This window comes from Hyperoodon ampullatus (genome assembly GCF_949752795.1).
Source record: "Hyperoodon ampullatus genome assembly, chromosome: 19".
Taxonomy (NCBI): domain Eukaryota; kingdom Metazoa; phylum Chordata; class Mammalia; order Artiodactyla; family Ziphiidae; genus Hyperoodon; species Hyperoodon ampullatus.
Genome location: NC_136932.1, coordinates 9929295 through 9942100, shown reverse-complemented (window position 1 = coordinate 9942100; position 12806 = coordinate 9929295). Strand labels below are relative to the sequence as shown.

Genomic DNA, 12806 nt, shown 5'->3' with positions numbered 1-12806 from the left:
AAAATATCAAATTAACAAAATATCTATAAGAACTGTACAATGGGGACTTCCTTGGTGGTCTAGTGGTCAAGACTCCGCACTCCTAATACAGGGGCCCAGGTTTGATCCTTGGTCAGGGAACTGGATCCCGCATGCTGCAACTAAGACCTGGCGCAGCTAGCTAAATAAGTAAATCAATTAATAATAAATAAAATTTTTTTAAAGAACTGTACAATGAAAACTACCTAACACTGATGAGAGAAAATTAAAGAAATCCTAAATAAATGGAGAGGTGTACCACGTTCACGGATTGAAAGACTCAGTATCAGAGTTCTCCCCAAGTTGACCTATAGAGTACCACAGCAAGCTTTTTTCCCCAAAAAAAGTTTAAAGGAAGAAACAGAGCACATACAAGTGAACGAGTCAGATTCCGTCTTATTGGTGACGCTGTAGTAACAGCTTTACAGTCTGAGAGAAAACTGGCTTTAATCTAGAAATACTGTTTCTAAAGAAATTACTCAAGGCCACATTCTTAGGAAAATAAAAGAGGAAACTAACAAAAGGGGAAGATGCAAGAAGCAGTGGTGAGCCCCCAAAGAAGGTACAAAATTATAATTAAGTCTAAAAGATTAATTTATGATATTGGATATTAACTAATCCACTTAAAAACCTAGGTGATCCCCAGGTGGGAGGTGGTGACGGTCTGGAGGAAGGAGCGGGGAGAATAGTATAGTTCTTATTTAGGGGAAGATGTATACCCAGTACAGTGTCTCATAAAATAATAGACGGTAAGTAGTTGTTGAATGAATATATCCTGATTAACTTTATGTTGATAGAAAGAAGTAGGTTGAAACATTTCAGTTTCTAGAAGAATAAGAACAGGATGTTTATCAATCTTTCAAATAAAGTTAACAGACTTAGTGGAACACGGGAACAAAGAAAAGTTCATCAGTCTAACAAAAGGTGTTTTAGATTTTTTTGTTTGGAACTTGCAGATAAAAGGCAACAGTGACTTGTCTGTGAATAAAAGAACGACCTTCAGTAAAGTTCCAATAAACAGATCTTGCACATGACAGTGCTTGCCCTGCTTGGGTCATCCTGCCACTGGGCAAATAAAAGAAGGGTGCAGTGTGGGTCTCGCTCACCGGTGAGCCAGAGTTGCTGTGAACATGCCTCACTTCGTGAGAGAAGAGCCCAGAGCCCAGGTGTCTGGACTAAAACTGCAGTGTTTTGTGTTTCTTGCAGATGTTCCCACAAGCCTGCACTTCCAGAGCATGCTGAAATCTCAATGGCAGAACAAACCTTTTGACAAAATCAAACCTCCAAAAAAGTTTTCACTTAAGCACAGAGCACCCATGCCAGGCAGTCTCCCTGATCCAACTCGTAAAGACAGGCACAAGTTGGTCAACTCCTTCCTGACAACAGCCAGTAAGTTTCAGGGGTCCAGAGAGTCCTCCAATTACTTTCCTGTTCCTTCTGTGTTCTCAGGTTACTGGTATGGCCATGGCACTGTGTCGGGGTTGGGAGAAGCAGTTGACTGATGTAAATTCAGCTCACAGTCTTCTTTTCCTACTTGTCTTAGATGCTCTCGGATGGACTGTGAAAGCTATTCCAGACACCATGTATCTTGGGGCTCAGTGAACAGCCAGCTGTGGCATGGCATTGGGTCCATCTGTGGGCAGGCTGTCTTCTGTAGTCTGGTGTCACATTTTTTTCTGGTTGAGAGCCCTGTGGGCTCCCTGGCCTGTTCTGGCCAGTGTATTATTTGCCAGAAGCTTCAGTCCCAGAGGACTGTCCTGCTGCCCTGGGTGTCTATCACTGACCTAGAGAGAACTCAAGAGCTCGGAACTCAAATAAGAAAAGATTGAGAGAAGGTGTTTCACAGCTCTTTTTCTGTTCCCCTCTTCAGAGCTGTCCCATCACCAAACCCGGCCTGACAGGACCCACAGGCAGCACTTAGACGATGTGGGGGCCGTGCCTATGGTGGAGCGAGTGACAGCGCCCAAAGCAGAGCGCTCGCTCAACCCGCCGCCACCCGTGCATGACCCAAACCACAGCAAAATGAGATTGCGAGACCATTCATCCGAGAGAAGTGAAGGTAGGGCCAGGCCCGGCACCTCTGCCTTCGTTTGCACCTGCTCAGGGCTTTCTGGGGCAGCCTGGGCTTCTTCTAATTGCCCTTAGCTTTGTCCTTCACTTTCTAGGAAGGCAGAGTGCAGGTCACGTCTTACTCTGTAGCAACCTCTGCTCCATCCCTACCTCCCGTCAACCAGTTGGCTTCATCTTTTTATCCTTTAGGCTTAGAAAGCGTTTTTGCCTTTACTGCATATTGCTGGCATTCTTGGCTTGTGCTGGAAGTAGAGCAGGTTGAGGTAGCCACGTATTCCTCTTTTCTGTTGACTTCTGCAGTGTTGAAGCATCACACGGACCTGAGCAGTTCGAGCTACTTGGCGGCCACCCACCATCCACCACACAGTCCCTTGGTGCGACAGCTCTCCGCGTCATCAGACACCTCTGCACCCACCAGCTCTAGTCCACAGGTTACAGCCAGCACGTCTGTAAGTACCTGCCTGGAGTTGGGCAGCCCCTCTGCAGTGACAGCTCGTTCCAGCGGGTCTGGAGGACAGTGTAGACAGAAGGTTGTAAGGGCCAGGGCAGTTATGGGGACTCGGCTCATCTTGGCGTATTTGTCTTTTTCACGCCTAAGTGGTGCTATTTGATCCTCCGTTACATTGTTTTCCTTGAGTTGTTTTTCACAGTAGAGATGGATCTGAGCTGAGCCAGCCATAGAAAGCTTGACGCAGAGACAACCTCTTGGGTGATCTATGACTATTCAGGATGCGTGGGACTAAGTTTCGCACAGAACTCAACAGTATCATGACTCTGACTCTGTCGGGCTAAGTAAACACAAGAGGAGGGATAAAAGAGAGACGCCTGTGGGCACTGGAGACGTTTGATTGCCTTGTTTTTACTCTCCTGGGGAGTGGAGCTGGAGTGCTGAGAATAAACACCGGGTGGGTTAGGGTGCTTGCAAGGGAAGCGGGACATAGAACCCATGTTTTTTAGGTGTACAGAGCAGAATTACAGATCCAGCAGGCCACGCTGGCAGTACTGACATGTAGTACGCGCATAACGGCAGGCTCTTTGGCCCCTGATCAGCTTTTGCGGTACCACACTCCACCCCGAAAGCTGTTTGCACGGCCATTCCAGACACACGTTCACATTAATATCATTCTAGTGTTTGAATTCCTCAGTGTGTGCCTCCTTGAACACATATACCTGTAGCTGCTTTGTAGGACCCCACTAAAAGGGTCCTTTATATAGTAATAATAATAATAATGGACATAGTAAAAAATAAAACGATACAACTGTAATGTTTGTTGTGTCAGCGCTGAGTGCATTATGTGTGTTACCTCATTCAATCCTTTAATGAATGCCCTTTGAGGTGTAGGTGGTATAAAAGATTCCCATCTTGTTGGCAGAGAAACTGAGTCTTTCCAAGGTTAAGTAAGCTGCATAAAGTGATGAGGTGACTTGTGAGGATATAATTGTGATTGAAACCCAGGCAGTCTGACTGCAGAGCCAGTTCTCTTACCATCATGCTGCACAGAGTGAGCCTAGGTTGGGGCATTACAGACATGACTATACAGGTGCTTTGAAGCCCCTTCAGAGCTTATATCAAGAAACTTCTAAGCCCACAAAATGTGCTCACTGAGCTCCTGCAATCCGGTAGATATTCTTCACATTGTTGTGTCTTTACTCTTAAAAATCAGAGTCTTGGGCTTCCCTGGTGGCACAGTGGTTGAGAGTCTGCCTGCCGATGTGGGGGACGCAGGTTCGTGCCCCGGTCCGGGAGGATCCCACATGCCGCGGAGCGGCTGGGCCCGTGAGCCACGGCTGCTGAGCCTGCGCGTCCGGAGCCTGTGCTCCGCAATGGGAGAGGCCACAACAGTGAGAGGCCCGCGTATCGCAAAAAAAAAAAATCAGAGTCTTTTCCAAAAGACCTCCTTGTTCCTCCCCTCCCACACCCACAGATTTTGTGTCCACAGGTGGTGTAGTATCTATCGCTAACTCAGTTGTCCATTAGTAGGGGGTCTCAGAAAAACCAAACTGTTTTAAAGAGGCTAATTCTAATAGAAGTCTTCAGTATTTTTTCACCTGCCGCCCTCTTGTGCCTGGAGAATGTAAACTTAGGCCTGGATCACTTGAAATTTTTACATATTGTCTAATGAGTACAAATTTTGTATATAGCACTGTGCTGACCCTTAAGGCTCTTGCTGCCAGATTTTTTCAGAGAATCTGGATTTATGTAATAGCAAGAAGAGTGATAGGCCAGGTAGTTAAAATAAGGTAGAGAAGCTACAAGACACTGGAGAATTGGTGGGGGAGGAGAGGGATGGGGTGTATGTGGTGGTGCTCCCACAGAAAGCTACAAGAGCTGATAGATGCACCAGAATCGCCTCCATGGCCTTTTTTCTTTTCTTTCTTGGAAGCCCTGGATATTCTGACTTGGTAGTTAGAAGAGAGGGGGCCCTGAACCTGTTTTTTCTTTTTCTTTTTTAAATATACTCCTCATCTTGCGTCTGACGTGCAGCCAGGTATGGGAACCACTTTCCATTCCCATCACCTGCCCTCCACCTCGTTCTAAACAGGAGAAAGTAGTTAAGTTAGATCAAATGAGTGCCTTATGGAATTGGGAAATCTAAATGTAGGGTGGGAGCTGGAGCCTGCTGAACCCCACAACCCGCTCCTGTCCCTTTGCCTTGAAGGCACTAACAGCAGGCCCAAGAAGATTCAGGGAAAGTACATACCTGTTTCTGCCAGCAGTTTCACATTCATTCTTGACCAAGATATAGGGAAAGCTATCTCTTGAGGCTTTCTTAAGGTACACTTCTTGTAGTGGGGTGTATAAGTTCAGCAGAGATGTGGCAGAGGCCTTTGGGTGTGAGGTCACTAATCCTTAGCCAGGCAAGACTTGCAAAAGTCTCTTCAACCATTTTGGTTAACCAGTTACCCTAAATTTGTGAAGTCAGTGACAGTCTATTCTTACAAACAGAGGAGAAGACTGAGATGAAAAAGACATTGTAATAACCTGAAATCCTAGGTGACAGCAGCTAAAATCCTGGCCCAGGAAACACTGCCTTTCAACATTTTCTGAGAAGGTCCTGAAATGATACGATGGATCAGTCATAGATCCCCCTCTAGGAACAGAGAGTAGAGAGGTCGGCTGTAGGGAACCACCTCTCCCCCATCTTCCTTCACCCTGGGCTGGCCGCGCTTGGTGGTTTGGGTTTGGATGTAGCCTCTTAGTTGTCTGCAGCTGTACTGTCACCATGGCAGCATGTTTGTCATCCCACTGTTTCGCTCTGGGCTCTCTCAGCTCAATCGCCAGTCTCTCTGTTTCAGGGCAGGATGTTTGCTGTCTGGGCACAGGCAGCTCATGGACATGCCCCTCCATCTAAGAAACCATGCCCTTTGGCTCCCTGCTTTATTCCTCCTCCGATCTCCCGCTTGCTGCAGATACCCACCTCCTCCTCTGATACTGGATCCTTGTTAGTCTTCTTTCCCAAGAGTTTGATCTTAACTTCCTATAGGAGCGAATTTCCTTTCTCCAGGAGCGTGAGCTGTAGAGCCCAGGCTTCTTCATCCATTTCCCTCCACTCGTCTCTGTTGGTGTAGCTAGAACGCTCTCAGCTCTTTCCCTCAGAATAATAGCCAGAAAGGGGAAATCACATAAGGGCTGAGCAGATGGTGGGTACAGATTTAGCTGAAGAGTTCAGATCCACGAGAAGGAGGTGCTTCCATGACAACCAAGGTTAGATGATCCATTGAGCTGGGCCTGTCCTTTGGGCATCTTTCAGGGTAGGGGAACTCACCTTTTTTTTTTTTTTTTTTTTTTTTTTTTGTGGTACGCGGGCCTCTCACTGTCGCGGCCTCTCCCGTTGCGGAGCACAGGCTCCGGACGCGCAGGCTCAGCGGCCATGGCTCACGGGCCCAGCCGCTCCGCGGCATATGGGATCCTCCCAGACCGGGGCACGAACCCGTATCCCCTGCATCGGCAGGCGGACTCTCAACCACTGCGCCACCAGGGAGGCCCGGAACTCACCTTTTTAACCTGAAGAATCACCACTAGGCTGAAGCATTGCTTTTAGGATCCCCCATGGGTCTGTGTCATAGACAGAGATAAAAGGGGAAGCAGAAATGAGGATTTAGTTGGGGGGTGGGTTGTTAATAAGGCTGTGCGTGGAGGAGTAGAAACCGTGGCAGTTGACTGAAGGCCCCAGGATACCCACCCCTGTAAGCCTCAACAGAAGTCTCTTCACGTGAGCCCATGAAGAAAGAGGGTGCGCGTGAGACTTGTGGACGGAAGATACTCCTCAGGACCACTTAGTATTTCCCCTGAGCACTTTGCTGTTGGGGGTCTATCTCCTAGGTGCAAGCAGCTGCTGCCATCCCTGCCTGGGCCCTACCCAAAGACCCAGATTCCTGGTTATTGGTGATGCTGTTTTAAATCTCAGATGTATGATTTGAGGTATGTAGAATTGTTCCTCCCTCTTACACTTGCCTTTGTCTTACAGCAGCCAGTAAGGAGGAGGAGGGGAGAGAGCTCCTTCGACATTAACAACATCGTCATCCCAATGTCCGTCGCTGCGACCACCCGTGTAGAGAAGCTACAGTACAAGGAGATCCTTACTCCCAGGTAGAGGCCCTGGGTGATGGGCTCTTCTTGCTGGTCTTCCTGTCATTGCCCCTTTCCCTCTCCTCTGGTCACTGAGCTTTGGGGCCTAGCCTTGGCTGTTGTCTTCTCTTTAAGAGAAGGTCTACCTGATCAGAGTGAAATTATTATTTCTTTACATAATTTTCTTCCATTATATGAGCACCAACCAGACCACAGGCCACAAACTGGCTATGGACATGTTTTGTTTGATGCATACAAATATGTTTTAAAATATTGAATTTGTTGTTAGCATCAAAGCAAGATTTCACATATGAATGTTTATTTCCAGCTTTTGTTGATACATCAAAAGATTGGGCAACCCTGTATATGCATTCCCATGTGGTAGCAATCAGCTGGTGCTGGGTGGTGCTGGTCCCCTCTGAACAGGTTCTTTTGCTTGAGTTTGTCGGTCTCCCAGCTCTAGTCCCGCCCTCAGCCTGCTTCCCCTCTTTCTGCCCCTTGTGTGCATTTGAGTGTGGGACCTCTTAGAGAGGCCCCAGGGCTAAGCAGGCCCAGCAGAGAGCAGTGTCACTTGCAGGTGGAGAGCTCTCGTTCCTGCACGGATGTACTTATCCTGCCCCAGACTGCCTGCCATCTCACAGTTGTTCCTTCCTGGTTTTGCAGCTGGCGGGAGGTTGATCTTCGGTCTCTGAAGGGGAGTCCTGACGAGGAGAATGAGGAGGTAATGGCGTGGGCCTTCCCTCTTAGAAGAGCACACACACTCGTGGGTGCACACACTGCAGATGCCTCAAGACCTGTGGTGGGTGTCAAGTGCAAGCTCATTGTATTCCTGTCCTGACCAGGAAGAGCCTAGTGTCGGGAGGGGATGCTTCTAGAATTGGTTTACATGCTTAAACTTGACTTCCTGGAGGAAAGAGGGGATCGATGAAGATGCTCTTTTGCAGATCGAGGACCTGTCTGACGCAGCCTTCGCCGCCCTGCATGCCAAATGTGAGGAGATGGAGAGGGCTCGGTGGCTGTGGACCACGAGCGTGCCACCTCAGCGGCGGGGCAGCAGGTGATGGAGCAGGCACAGGCCTCCAGGGCCTGTGGAGGGAGGGTCAACGGGGAGTTGGGACCCTAGCTGTGTCCATGGAGTTGCCACTTAGTTGTTCTTCGTATTCATTCCCTGTTGATGGCTGAGAGTGCAGACGTTCTGTGGTGTTTGTTGGGACTGATGAGGGTGTAAGCAGTCAAATGCTGGGCCCTTGCTGAGTGGTGACTGTCCAGTCCTGACAAACTCCGGTGATCTCCCGGGGTCCAGGAGTAGGCTGTCTGTGGCATTTGGAGGCTGGTTGGGGGTTGTAGTGATTGGATTAGAGGAGCTTTGGAGGCCTCACCACAAGTTAACCTTCCTTTGAACAGTGGAGTTTGATTTTTGTGGTCTTGCTTTACTTGGAAGAACTGTCCTACCCTCTCTCCCTTTAGTGTTACAGTGAGAAGCCCTCAGGATTCTCAAGTAGAAATATTTAGGGCTCTTGTTTTTGCTTTTTTCTTTGCCTACAGTTTTCAAAGTCTGGGCTAATTCCCCTTCCCCTGTGAATCCACTGGGCACTGAGCCAGGGATTACCCCCAGCGTTGTTCGGCCGTGGCCTTTTCTTGGGATGACGGGCGTACACAGCTCTTGGATGCCGAGTTGTGTGCCTGCCCGTGTGCACAGCAGTGGGAGAAAGTGAGGGGTCTGTGGTTCCTAGGAGAGAACTGCTGGTGTCAGTCTGCCTCAGCTCCTCTGGTTGGGAACCTTTTTTCATGCCTCCTCCCCAACTCAAAAAACAAACACATAAGAAATTCCCTATTACCCAGGCACTCAGATTTGCGCTTCTTGGTATACAGGTCTTACAGGTCATCAGACGGCCGGACGACACCCCAGCTGGGCAGTGCCAACCCCTCCACCCCTCAGCCTGCCTCCCCTGATGTCAGCAGTAGCCAGTCTTTGTCTGAGTTCCCCCACGGGCAGTCCCCCAGGAGCCCCATTAGCCCAGACCTGCACTCGGCCCCCCTCACTCCCGTGGCGCGGGACGCTCTCCGGCACCTGGCCAGCGAAGACACCCGTTGTTCCACACCGGAGCTGGGGCTCGACGAACAGGTGAGCAACGCTGCCTTTCCGTGGGATTAGCGGGGTGGCGGATGGGATTGTTGGGGGACAGCACCTGCTCAGGGTGTATCTTCATTTTATGGATCCCCACTTTGAAGGGGACAGGGGACTGAACTTGAAGTTGACTTTCTGAAGGTACCATGGAACTGGCCATCGTTAAAAAGTTGCCCACTCTGATCATTTTCTCTGGGCCAGCCCAGGAACTCTAGAGAGCCTGGTCATGGCCTCCAGTCCGTGTGTCTGGGGAGGGAGGCGGGCTGGGGCTGGGTCCTCACCAAGGCGTCTTGTCTGCCCGCAGTCTGTCCAGCCGTGGGAGCGGCGAACCTTCCCCCTGGCCTATAGTCCCCAGGCAGAGAGTGAGGACCAACTGGATGCACAGGAACGGGCGTCGCGCTGCACTCGGCGCACCTCAGGCAGCAAGACTGGCCGGGAGACAGAGGTGGCACCCACCTCGCCTCCCATCATTCCCCTCAAGAGTCGGCATCTGGCGGCAACAGTCACAGCTCAGCGTCCAACTCACAGATGAGTGGGATATGAGAATCTAAACAGACTCACTATTGGCATTAAAGCTTCAGAAATCTCTGCGTTTGATATTCAAACATCATATGCCGAAAATTTTCACAGTTTTTAGTGAATTTAAGGAATTTAGATTCTACTTTGATCATTGCTTTCTTGTTTTGATTTTTGTTTTGTTTATGTTTTGGTTTCCATGTTTTATCGTCACACACCTGAGCACTTCCTCCAGTTGGCAAACAGTTCAGGATAAGACCCTGCTGGCCTGGTCCTGGCACATCCTCTGCACTGTTGAATCACTGGACTTAGCGATGTTGGATGATCACCCCTCTCGCGCGCCCCTGTGGGCAGGGTGGGACAGCCAGGTGGGCAGAGGGAAGGGAACCTCCAGCTCAGCATCGCCCCCTGAGGTTAGGGTGGGAGAGAGCAGTGTGCTCTGGGCTCGTACCCCGTCCCCTCTGTTGGTTGGCTCAGCTCCGGCCCTTCCGGCTGGGTCCCCTTGGTCGTCTGTGCTGGAGCACCTCCACCAGAGCCTCTTGGCCTGAACCGCCAGCTGTTCTCACCCAGCTCTCAGCTGACAGAATGGCTTCCCCTTGTCACCCAGGTCTTGGAGACCTGTTCTGGGTTTCCTCTGTATTCGGTCATCTCTGTTCTGACTCCTTAACTGCGGTAACCTGGCTGCGGCTGCTCAGGTCCCCATCCTGCGCCTTCGTGTCCTCTCACCTGCTCTCGCACACCATACACACACCCACGCACACAGTCCTTCCACTTGGAACGTTTCCCCCCCGACCTGGTCTATGGAGGTGGGGTTAGGACTACTTAACCTCTCTTCCCACTCCCCTGCAGACTCTAGGGGGTCTTGGAAATGAGCAGCCATCTCTCCTGTATAATTCTGTTTTCACTGAGTCGTTTGATCATGTTTCCCCACCCCCGTCCAGTTCCCTGTCAGTGTCTGTCAGGTCCTTCCTCTTTTGAGCTCCCTCGCCTGTGGAACACTGTCTGGTCCGAGTTGTGGTTCCCATCACTCCCCATCACCCCCCGGGTTAACCTTGTGCCTGTCTCATCTATGATCACATCACCAAAAAGGGGGACAATAAGGACTTCTTTTTTTTTTTTTTTTGCCATTTTGTAATCGTATAAAAATAGTAGACAAACTGCTTAATGGTTGGGGTTTTTTCACAATTTTCAACATTAGTGATATATTTTTTTTTGATTCTGTTTGCAAGTTAAAGGGTTTGTCATTGTTTCTTTAAAAACAATAATGCACCATATCCCTATGCATAAAGTGCTTCTTCTATTTATAAGGTTGAAAATTCTGAATAACCCTTTTAGCATTGTAAAAAAAAAAAAAAAAAGAAAAAAGAAAAAAGAACAAAAAAAACCTTGTATTTTGTAAATATTTTCTTTTCCTGCTTTGAGCTGTGTATTGGCAGCGAAACATGTAGCTGTCTTTGTTCTATAGAAATGCTTTTCTTCAGAGAAGCTGATCTTTGTTAATGTCTTGATTCTGTTCGCAAAGCACAGACTAGTGCTTAAAAAAAAAGGAAGGAAAAATTGAAAAAAATAATAAAAAAAAGTTACAGAATGTTGTATGTATGCCAGGCCCTTCTTGTTACTGGACATGGTACTGGTGGTGGCTGAGGAGCCTCCCTGAGGAGCAGTTCTCTGGGTCCTCCGACTGGCTGTGAACCTTGGGAAGTCTCCGCTGTCTTCTGGGCACCGGGCAGGGTCCTCTGATGGTCACCAGAGAGAGAGTGTGGTTCTCACCGGGGCAGGGGTAAGAGACACCAGGAGGAAGGGCACCTTCGTAAATCGTCTTTTGTTGTTGTTGTTGTATGTAAGTAATTGATCACTGCTCTTAATGTTCCTTCCTCTAGTGAGGCCGGCCAGCATTGTGACATTTTTAAATCTATTTTAAATTGCTCTTTAATGGAGATTTCACTTTCCATCATCCACCTTTTCTGGGGTTGAGGTCACCGCAGACATGTATATACTTTGCATGGAACCTGAGCTGGTTCTCAGCAGTTTTCTTCTGAGGAGGCTATGCTTGGTTTTCTTTGTACAAGATGAATAAGTAGGCAGGCCTGCGACTCTCTTTACTTCCTTTTTTCCTTTTTCTTTTTTTTTTTTTTTTTCATAGCAGTCAAGTTGACACAGCCAATGCAGCTGCCTTTCCTGACTATGAAACCTACGAGTTCTGAGGTAGCATTTCTCTTTGGCTGTCCTGTTGCTGCTTCTATAGTTGCAGTTAAGACCTGCTCTACTTAAGCTTCTGCCTGCAGTGGCTAAAGCACATCAGGAAAAGCTGAGAAAAGTAGTATTTTGAAACTGTATGAAAAATCAAAGGCCTGAGTGTTACGACCTTGACCTAATTATTAAGGAACAGTAATATGATGGGTTCTGCTCTGTTTTCCTTTGTAGCATTGCCAAGGGCTACCTCGTATCCCTATCTTGATCTAGCAAACACTCTCCAATCTATAATAAGGCTCAAAGGAGAGAGGAGAGCAGCTCTGTAATCCTGGAAGGCATCTAGCCATTCATTCAGCTGACTGGCCTAGTGTCCTGCCTCAGCCCCAGGCCCCTAGGCTAATTTCCAGGGGTAGAAAGGGTTCCTAGAGCCACCCCAGCGTTCTCAGGTTTGAATACAGTGGGCTGGGTCTTACAAACTGAGTGCAGCCTTGTGAGCTCACCCACAAGGGTATTGCCCTTTGAGTTGGACCAGGATGGTTTGCCAGCACCAGAATGAGAGAATCACCTGAAAATGAACAAGTCTGAGAGCTCTTTCACCTTCAGGGCCCCAGACCCAGCTGGTAAATCCTGATGTCCAGGTTTTAACAATATTGTCTGAGCTAAGTTCTCTAAGGCTGGGAAAGGACCTGCAAATCATACATCATTTTCTGGTCCTTTGAATCCATACAGAGACCTTATTTAATCAGAGTAATAACTTTATTTTCCAAATTCACTTTTACAGCAACAGTGTAAATCATTTGTTAAAACACACAATACACCATATGGACATTCACAGACAGGAAGCTAAGCTAAGATGGTTTCATGTCCCTCCCCCCACCCTCAAAATTAACGAAGAAATCATGGGACTTGCAAGTGCCAGAAATTGTCCTGTGCGACACTGCAAATTCACGGGGCTAAGTCCGTTAGGAGGTGAGACTCTGGGTCAGTGCCCAGGGTAACCCTTTTCAAAGCTGAAGAGAAACCAGAAGTCTCGAAGCCACAGATCTGTAGATAGGACAAGCTGATGACCTCCACCTCTGCCCTCATCCCTGCCTCTTTGCTTTCCTTGGAGGACAGAGATTTAAGGGTGACGAGATCTTAGCAGCTACTCGAAGTACAGGCTGTGTGTCCGGAGCTGGTGGGAAAGGTGACGTGGAGGTGCCAGCAGCTTAAAGGAGAGGATGCCAGCGTGTTTGGGAGGCCTGATTGCGGGCTTGGGAACCCTGCAAAAAGGGCAGCAGGTCACAGCAACCATATCTCCAGATTCCTCCA

The 12806-nt window shown here is 48.6% G+C and overlaps 1 protein-coding gene across 6 annotated transcripts in view; it reads left to right on the top strand.

The window, feature by feature from the left end:
* Positions 1-9375, top strand: part of KANSL1 (KAT8 regulatory NSL complex subunit 1) — a gene marked incomplete at its 5' end in the record, with an annotated part of 128202 nt that extends 118827 nt beyond the window's left edge. For 2 of the 6 annotated variants that reach the window (XM_079725041.1, XM_079725039.1), the window contains 8 exons: positions 1225-1407; positions 1889-2077; positions 2389-2537; positions 6558-6679; positions 7322-7379; positions 7603-7715; positions 8663-8783; positions 9091-9375. In XM_079725041.1, the coding sequence (XP_079581167.1) occupies positions 1225-1407; positions 1889-2077; positions 2389-2537; positions 6558-6679; positions 7322-7379; positions 7603-7715; positions 8663-8783; positions 9091-9318 (1163 nt within the window). In that variant the 3' untranslated portion in view covers positions 9319-9375. Of the gene's footprint in view, positions 1-1224; positions 1408-1888; positions 2078-2388; positions 2538-6557; positions 6680-7321; positions 7380-7602; positions 7716-8530; positions 8784-9090 lie in introns of all 6 variants that reach the window. The other 4 variants (XM_079725038.1, XM_079725037.1, XM_079725042.1 and 1 more) reach the window with 2 other exon arrangements.
* Between the last annotated feature and the right edge of the window lie 3431 nt (positions 9376-12806).